Here is a 10,139-nt window from a genome sequence, read left to right on the forward strand (position 1 = left end):
AAGTGCACAAGAAGGAGCGATGCAGGGATAAACAAAGAACAAGGCTGTGGGCTGGGGCGTGATGCAGAGTCGCCATCCCCCGCCACGAGATACACCAACTGACCCTGGCTGACCCCTGACCCCTCTCAGCCCAACTAGAGGCTGACTGCGGGGGCTTGGTTGGGGCTTTCATCAGGGTCTACAACTACACAAAAGACAAATATTATAGGTAAATAGACAGATAGATTAGAAACACAGAAAACATAGCCATCAATCAAATCTAAAAACAAAAGTGGCAGCTGTCATTCTATGGTGCCACATTTAATTCCAAAACAAACAGACCAAGACAAACAGAAGCTGCGTGCAGAGTCAGGATGCATGTGGTTAAGCTGTAATATTCAGCGTTAGTGTGTACGTGTGTATTTGTGTGTGTGTTACGTTCGAGAGCGAGTGTGAGATTGGCCGGTAAAGAACTGGTCGGGGGTCAACAGGTTCAACCGTTCTGGTCACATGTGGAGCCACATTTGTGTGAATGGCTTGGAAAGACGTTCAGGAAACCACATCTGACACAAGCCAACGAGTTAGTTCATTCAAAACCCTACAGAACCACCTTACACAGCAAACAGGATCACATCACCCCACCAAAACAAACAATAAATAAATAATTCAGCAGCGTGCTACCAAAACAAGAGCAGAAAAAGGAAAATGGTTACCAGTATGTCCATCATGGCTTGAGAGCTGGCAGCCTATCAGTCTTAAAATCCTCAACGATGTCAACAGCCTGGACACATGCATGTCATCCCCCTGGCTGCAGACCTCTCCTTCACACAAACACATACACACATACAATGAAAAAACAGGTATGTGAGCGGATGTGTAAACAGACATGAGAGGTACAATGGCATATATACATACACAAAAGAACACACATGGATGCATAAATGTTTGCATGCATACACAAACACAGACACACACACACACACAGGGGAAAAAAAGGTCCCAGAAACTTGAATTAGTTTTTCAGCCTCACGTATGGTAGTTGTAGTGTGTAATAATGAGTATATTGACTGACCCATATGCAAATATGTATATTTGCCAAAAATTTTAAACATGACCCGAATTACAAAAAGACGGTCTGTAATCCCCCGTCTCCAATCAGTCATGTAGAACGAACCCTAACGACCCAATCACAGATTGGAAAGTTTCTAGTGTGGACCAGACAGAGAGCTGACAACTTTAAAAGTCATGTAGTCATCAGGAGACCAAAATCTGTATATAACGGCTGGGCATCTCTGTTTGAGCTGGGTGGTCAGTTGAACAATGGAAGAAGAATAAAATATTTCATTTTAAACATCTCAGACACCTGAAAGGACTCCACACTACCTTACACGGCCAAAAAAAACACTTTGGACCAGTTCCATTTGTGATGTGCAACAATATTTCATTACTAAACTGCCGCATTTAGCACACGTTCATCAAATGACACTGCAATGACGAACAGGATGTGACACGTTGCATATGTTGCCGTGGGCCCTGGTGGAATTCAGACCTCATCGAGCACCTCAACTTATTGTAAAATTTCCAATAATCAATGCTAAAGTGCATTAAATAATATGGTGCCAGTTCATTTTTTTTAATACTGGGACATAATGTTATTGCCATGAACTGCCAAGACGTCTGTACAATACTAAACCAGTGAGTGTGGGTGTGTCAGAGAACATTTTTTTTCTTCCATAATAAAATGATACAGAAGTAAGAGCATTAACACGGGGAGAGTAGGCTTGCTTTTAATGCCTTAAAATGTTTTAACATATGTATAGTGTCTATATTTGTATAATATCTAGAGCCATTTGAAGAATTATTAACCATGTTGTATAAATTTGCTTCCTTTGCTAATTTATACTTTTTAAACAATCTCTACATATAGGAAAAATATTCTGAGCTCAGACTTCATGTGAGCGAAATCATTTAAAACCAAAAACTAGCACACCAACTGAATGAATGGGAAGAAGAAAAAGAAGAAGAATAAAAACAACACAACACTGCACAGGAAGAACTCAATCAGATTATCGCCAGCCACCTCATCAACCCATCAGCAGTGTTAACTGACAGGAATAGTTTAACTTTCAGAGGAAACAAATACAAAATTTGCAATAACTTCGTACTTACATGATTTCCGAAGCAATTTAAAAGGGTTTATTTTTGGAGAAAGTGGTCAAGAAATAGTCACTCAATAGTGGGTGAGCGGCATGGCATGGTTATAAGATCCTTCTAATCTTTACCAGCGTAATGACCAAAGAGGAAGGAGTGTCAAACTTGAATAAAAAGAGGAAACAGGCAACAGACGAAAGAAAAAAAGGAGGGGGGAAAGGGGAAGATGGTTAAAGGCTTGGATTACAAACAAAAAAACTCAACAGTATTGACAGTTTTAAAAAAGAAGCTGGGTATGGGTGTGGCTGTCTCATCACTGGCCACCTCAGTCAAAACATAGACAATTTCAAGAAATTCTAGAAAAATTCTAGAAAGTGAAGTGATTGTCACTTGTGATACACAGCAGAAGAGCACACGGTGGACACAGTGAAATTTGTCCTCTGCATTTAACCCATCACCCTGAGTGAGCAGTGGGCAGCCATGACACCCAGGGAGCAGTGTGTGGGGATGGTACACCTTGGCGGATCGGGAATCGAACCGGCAACCTTCTGATTACAGGGCCGCTTCCTTAACCACTAGGCCACCACTGCCCCAATTTAGTGGCGTGGTAGGTGCAAAATGTATCCCAAAAAAGCAAGATACCAAACTGCTATTTTTTATAGGGACACCAATTAACCTGTCATTTACACAGTGTTTGGGCTGCTGCTGGAAGGTGTACAGGGGACCGGGAGGGGCCTGCACTGTAGCATCCTAGGAAGTACAGGCGTACCTAATCAAAAGCAAAGTGGTCATAGCACAACAAGAGTGACTCTCTTTAAAGTTCTCTCTTTTTATTTTGGAGACACCGGGTTCATCTCTAAGCCACTCTCAATTCAGCCACCTCCACTTCAGGCACCTTCAGTGACTGCATCTCATTCATGACCTGATCTCGCTTATGTACACGAAAGTGACGTTTGGCCCTGTTTCATGATTTTGTGACTTTTTTTTTTCCTTTCCCCAAGATATTTTTAATGCAGGTCCCTGGGGCTGTAGCTGGATGAAAGAGAGCCATTTAACTCAAGCATGGCCTCCCCATTTGAGCTCAAAGCCCCTTTTGAACCATAATGTGAACTCACTGAGACACAGTGTGTATGAGTAGATTCAATTGAGCTTATTCTGATCATTCCACCTAAGCATAACATGATATTTAAACAAACAACCAGACATATACATTAATTTCTTTGCATATGGAAAGCATAATGACTTTTTACTTCTGTGTGTGTGATCATGCATTGGGTACAACTACATGTCGTTAACAGAAAATCAAAGTATTAGAATAGAATATAATGCATATAACAGATAACAATCAGGGATTATGTGCATGTTGTTTGCAAAATAAGTATCAATAGATTGTTGCACATCAAATAAATGAGTCAATTTCCTTCCTGTGCATTTATAGTGGGACAAGGACTGCAGGCTAATTATTAAATAGATATAACCACAGCTCCATCCAAATGAGCTGATAGACGGCCAAACTATATTTGACTTCACCAAGTACTTTAGTACCAATTACATGTAGGTTGGCTTGCTATATAGGAACGCATAGTGGCCATGTTCAATTCGCTCATACCCTATATGCCTTCTGACAGCAAAACATTAGCTAAGGATTATTGTGCTTGATATTTAAGCTAATGTGATTGGCCACCAGGGCAGCAAATGGGCAGAAAATACAAATCAGAATGGGGAAGGTAAGCCACACCGTGACAACTAGTAATAAAAGAACTCTGCTATTAACTAGTTATTAGATAGTTAACAGAAAACAATGTTGGTTTGTGTTAGAAGCACTAACAAGAAGCTGGTTCTATAAAGGCACTTGGTGTCATTACTAACTGTATGTATGTGTATGCAATGCTCAAAAAAATAAAGGGAATACTTAAACAACAAAATGGAATTCCAAGTCAATAACACTGTCCACTTACGAAGCAACTGTTTGACAATCAATTTCACAAGTGAAAATTATAGGCATTAGCAAAGACATCCCAAATAAAAGAGTGGTTCTGTAGGTGGAGACCACAGACCACTTATTAGTTTGTATGTGTCTGATCAAACGATCAGAAACAGACTACATTTAGGTTGTAGGAGGGCCCGACATACACAGGTGGTGGTCATGCTTATAGCCCAACACCATGCAGAACATTTGGCATTAGCCAGAAAAGACAAACATTGGCAAATTTGCCACTGGCGCCCTGTGCTCTTCACAGATGAAAGCAGGTTCACACTGAGCACATGTGACTGGAGATGCTGTGGAGAACATTCTGCTGCTTGCCAGAGACATCCTGACTGCCAATAGGTACCGATGAGATGAGATCCTCAGACCCCTTGTGGGACCATATACTGGTGCAGTAGGCCCTGGGTTCCTCCTAATGCAGGACAATGCTAGATCTCATGTGCAAGACGAAGGCATTGATTCTGTGGACTGGCCCGTCCGTTCCCCAGACCTGAATCGAATTGAGCACACCTGGGACATCATGTCTTGATCCATCCACCAACGTCACATAGTACCACAGATTGTAAGAGTTGGCGGATGCTTTAGTCCAGGTCTGGGAGAAGATCCCTCAGGAGACCATCCACCACCCATTGTAGGGAGGTCATACAGGTAGGTGGAGGCCACACACACTACTGACCTCATTTTGACTTGTTTTAAAGACATTACATCAAAGTTGGATCAGCCGTAGTATATTTTTACACTTTAATATTGAGTGTGACTCCAAATCCAGACCTCCATGGGTTGATAAATTTGATTTCCATCCATAATATTTGTGTGATTTTGTAGTCAGCACTTTCAACTATGTAAATAACAAAGTTATTTAATGAGAATATTTCATTCATTCAGATCTAGGATGTCTTATTTTTGTGTTCCCTTTATTTTTTGAGCTGTATATGTATACACAGTCAAACGTTATGGAGACTAACATGGAGCCATTTTGAAGAATTCAATGCAATAAACATATTTAGCAATATTTTGTAAGAGAAGAAAGTTTGATGAATCTGTATTTTCAGAGTTGCCTCTTTTTACCTTCATGACTGCTTTGTTCAGTGTTGTCATCATCAAAAGCTGCTTCATGAGATGCTCATTAACATGAGTGAATGATAAGAAAGTGTTGAGCATAAACCTGCAGGTCTGTTGGAAACCTTCTACGTCGTCTAACTTAAGGTGGTCGAGAGAATCCAAGAGTGTGAGACGCTGCTGTCACAGCAAAACCTCCCTGTTTTAGAGAGACTGACATTTTTTATGTTTTTTTCTGCATAATGTGTAATGTTACTTGTGTGTTATTTCATAATCCCGTGTCTTCAGTTTGGTTCTTTTATGTAAAAAATTAAAGACATCCATAAATGAGTAGATGCAAACTTTTGACTGGTAGAGAAACAATCAAAACAATATTACGGCAATAGCTAATGTTTAGATTTATACTGACTTATTAGGCTTTGAATCAGCCACCCACCCCTGTACCAGCTATGTGAAATGTGGGAAATTTTGTGCGAAACACTGGTAATATGAGTAAAGTTTCATTTTAATTTAACCTTAAATCTGGTGATGACATCTGCCCATGCAAACGTATTTTACACTGTTTCATCATAGTGAAAAATCACACACTAACTCACTCATTATCCTTAACCATTTAGTTTGTTTACTCAGGGTCATGGCTATATAGTTTAGTTTCAAAATTCATAAAATAAATATCACACCATTCACAAATATATTTCTTGATTCAAAAACAAATGGAACAAAATTCACAAATATAATTTTTATCTTATGTAACACCAATCACAAATGCATTTTTTCAAAAGAATTTTACATCATGCATAAATGTCAGTGCATTTACAAATATTTGTGAATGGTGTGATATTTATTTGTGAATTTTGAAACTAAACTATATCCATACATGACTGCCAGAGCCCATACTGAGACACTGGGCCCAGGGCATGGACAGGGTGTCAGTTTAGTTGCCAATCCACCTAGTGTGCATGCTTTTCGGAATCTGGAGGAAACTGATGGCAACACGTGGAAAGCATGCACTCTCCACACAAACAAGGTCTGAGCCAGAATTCAAACTCACAACCTCACGTCACTAACCGCTGTGCCAGGGTGGCCCATTCAAAAAGCAGTGAGATCTAAAAGTTTACAAAACCTGCTATAGTTTATGTTTCACGAATGTTAAAATAGCAAATCTAATTTACTAAGTTGAGGAACACTTCTTCTGCAGTTCAAACAAAGTGGTGGTGGCCTAACAAGTAAAGAAACAGACGGTTTGGTTTGAATACCGAACTGCCAAGGTGCCACTGAGCAAAGCACCATCCCCACACACCCAGGTGCCTGTCATGGCTGCCCACTGCTCACCAAGGGTGATGGTTAAAAGCAGAGGACACATTTCGTTGTGTGCACCGCGTTCTGTGCGTGCAAGGCAGATAGACAGGATCCATGGAAAAATGCACACTGAGCATTGCAAAATGGTGTTAAATTAGAGATGTGAATAGAGACCAGATACATCATCAAAATTGGAGGAATGATCGGCATATACACACACTCCTCGGTAACCAGACCTGAACCCAATCGAGATGGTTTGGGGTGAGCTGGACCTCAGAGTGAAGGCAAAGTGGCCAACAAGAGCTAAACACCTCTGGGAACTCCTTCAAGACTGTTGGAAAACCAGTTCAGGTGACGACCTCTTGAAGCTCATCGATAGAATGCCAAGAGTGTGCAAAGCAGTAATCAGAGTAAAGGGTGGCTAGAATATAAAACATGTTTTCAGTTATTTCACCTTTTTTGTTAAGTACATAACTCCACGTGTTCATTCATTGTTTTGCTGCCTTCAGTGAGAATCTACCAACGTAAATGGTCATGAAAATATAGAAAACACATTGAATGAGAAGGTGTGTCCAAACTTTTGGCCAGTACTGTGCATATTACATGAATACAAATACGCTTTTTAATACATCGATAACATCGATGGCTTTAGCATAAGTGCGATTTCCCTTTTCAAATAGCCCCGCCCCCTCCTCCTCGCGACGTGCACGCGACTCGCAGGGCCGCGCGCGCACCGAATTCATTCACTCGGAGGTCTCGCGCGCCGTGTCGCGAACGCGCTTTACTACAGCGCGAGGCGGAGGGGGGGGGTGGGGGCGGTGAAGGAGAAAACACGGTCCTTTCAACCGAACGAGCCGATAAGAGAGAATCTTAAAAAAAAAATTTAAATAAATAAATAAACGAAAACGCCAAATGACCTTTTAGGATACCCGCGGTTCTTTTCTCCCACTTCCTAGGTGTTGAAGTGTTCGAGAGAGATCCTAAAGATGACGCTCCCTCCCGCGGCGGCAGTCTAACCACGTCCTACCTCGGGGTTTTACATAAAAAAAAAATTAATAGAAGACGCGTAGAGCCAAGAAGTCCACACGCACGTACACGCCGAGCGACCAGCAAACTGTAGGTTACGGTGTCATGTCGCCCGGAGTCCTCGCGTTTCACCGACAATTCACACCAGTGCGCCGAAAACACCGAAACTGCTCCGAATCGCGCTGTCTCGGCGGGGGAAATAATAATAATATATATATATATATATATATATATATATATATATAAAGCAGCAGTAATACATGTAAAACGTACGAGCAGCCGAGCTCCGCGAAACGCCGCCGCTCGACATGAGGTAGCTCCCGAACCCTCCCCTCCGCTCCACAAAAGAAAAGCAAGAAAAAGAAGGGGGAAAAATCCCCCGTTTGGTGCTTCGGGGTTAAACGACGACACTCGCCCTGACAGGAACGGAGCGGAGAAGGAGAAGAAGAAAAAAAAAAAAAAACGATCTTGCGATTTACCTCAGTCGAACACAACCGCGCGTCTATTTCCAGGAAAAGCCGCACACAGTGATTTAAACAAAAAAAACGCGACTGTCGTCTTTTACCATTCCTAAAAAAAAAAAAAAAGATTTTTTTTTAAGTCACCGGGGGTGAGGGGGCTTTGCTCAAGGCGACCCGTTCTTGGGGAATCGCGGACCTTTCACTAAAAACGGGAAAAACCCACCATCCACTGGCTAACTAAGACCGTTTTGCGCCGAGAAATGCCGTAGAGGAGCGTACTTACAATTTTTGCATGAAAATGACCCGAAGGGCGGTAGCCGTTTCGTTTCCCGAAGCACATCCGTTTCTTTTTTTATCTTGTTTTTTCCCCCCCGTGCGTATATAAATACTGTCTTTTTTTTTTTCCTCCAATGTTCCAGCTTCAGGATCGACACCCTTACGGAGGCAGGCAGAGACGGCACCGCGCATGCGCCAACTCGGACACTTCTACTCGAGCGGCGCACGGAGGACTTCCTCGTTAATGGTCGTTTCTGCCGGAGCTCCGCGGGCGCAGTGGACGCGACGCCGGCACGGGTCGCTCCGCGCGTCCGTGGAAACGCGTCCGTTCGGATGCATCGATCCGAGCGCGAAAGGAGCTCCTCGGCCACTTCCTATCTCGGAGACTTCCATTCGCGTCCGCCGCGCTGCTTCATGCCGGTCGAAGCCCAGACCAAATGCTTCCTGCAAACTTGTTCAAGTTTAATGCCTCATCCACTTCACACCGAATGACACATTTGGGACAATATATTTTGTTGAACGACAATCGTTTGTCACATACGCTTGTATTCAGTTGGTGTTTCGAACTACCAGCAGGGGGCGACAAAACACCAAGAATAACGAACGTTGAAACGATATGCGATGGAAGTTTGGACTAAAAGCTAATATACGGCTGCTACGCAGTCATTTGTGATACTAGCAAAAGCCGTATCACTGTACATACACCTGTGTAATTGTTGTATTTGTCAAGCATTTTATGCTCACATATACTTGTTCTATTATCCACATAAACTAGTTCTATTTTAAGGCCTCAAGCGTCAATCCCAGATGACTCACTGTTGTCACCAGGTTCACAGTAAGGGGATAGTGATAGTTTTCATCCAAAGATGTTGCAGCACAAGCAACATATTGTGTTACCGGCCACTTGGTGTCACTGAATCTTTCTACAAGAGCAAGGAGAAGGAAAAACCCTGCATGTAGCATAACTGAGTAATGAACTTGCAGACAATTCTGACAGTGACAAACCTAAATGGCTATAGATTAGTCTGAGTTCTTGGGCCATAGCTCATTTGCATAATTTATTGCAGGTCTCATGTCTTCTGACTGATATAGTGTGGGAAAATAAACTTGTCACTGCCTTTAAACTTGTTTTATTAAAGACTTGTATTGCTTTTGCACTTATGTGCCCCATCACATGCCACACTTGCTGTAGATTTCATTCCATAATTGCGCCTCAGGAATGAATGAATGAATTCATATCAGTAAAACACATTATTTGTACATATTTAAATTAGTACTGAAGTACTGATTCGAAAATGATACCGTTTGTCGTTAGTGCTAGGTGCATGTAAAACAAAGGATGAAAAATGATGTTACCACCAATGCCCAGATTAGCATTGATAAATCACTTTTAATTGGATCCTCATTTGTACTACCCTCCAATTAAGGTACTTTTAGATTCTGATTATAGAACCCATTTCTAAATGCAGTACATTACTGGTATTTCCTTAATCTCTGAGGCACTACGAGGAAAAACAGTCACCCAGAGTCATATATGGGTTTAAAATGGTACTGTATACTGCTTGAATAAGCAATTGATAATTATAGAACTTGTTTATGAGAGGTGGGGTAGCACAGTGATGCAGTGTTTAGTGCTGTGGTTTTATAAACTCCAAATTCGGAGGTATGATTCCACATCCAGGCGTTGTGTGTGCATTTGTGACTTTGCATGACCCTGTGTTGGCGTCGGGTTTCTGTCGGGTGCTCTTTTTTTCCGGTGTCCAGAGGAACCACTGGCAATTCCATATAGGCCATATCAGTGCATGTGCATTGGGCTGCCGTGTCTTTGCCTCATGTATTTCTGAGCAGAATTGTGGCACCTGAGACCTTAGTGTGGATTGAGTGGTTTCGGAGAGTTTTTT

General features: G+C 41.9%; 1 protein-coding gene across 6 annotated transcripts in view; it reads right to left on the minus strand.

Annotated features, from left to right (window-relative positions):
- rgs19 (regulator of G protein signaling 19) overlaps positions 1–8,644 on the minus strand; it is a 39,879-nt gene extending 31,235 nt beyond the window's left edge. For 2 of the 6 annotated variants that reach the window (XM_028993791.1, XM_028993786.1), the window contains exon 1: positions 8,246–8,644. In XM_028993791.1, coding sequence (XP_028849624.1) covers positions 8,246–8,302 — 57 coding nt within the window. In that variant the 5' untranslated portion in view covers positions 8,303–8,644. Of the gene's footprint in view, positions 1–692; positions 801–2,148; positions 2,298–7,980; positions 8,020–8,245 lie in introns of those variants that run through there. The other 4 variants (XM_028993788.1, XM_028993790.1, XM_028993789.1 and 1 more) reach the window with 4 other exon arrangements.
- Between the last annotated feature and the right edge of the window lie 1,495 nt (positions 8,645–10,139).

This window comes from Denticeps clupeoides, chromosome 10 (assembly GCF_900700375.1).
Source record: "Denticeps clupeoides chromosome 10, fDenClu1.1, whole genome shotgun sequence".
In the NCBI taxonomy this organism is placed as follows: Eukaryota; Metazoa; Chordata; class Actinopteri; order Clupeiformes; family Denticipitidae; genus Denticeps; species Denticeps clupeoides.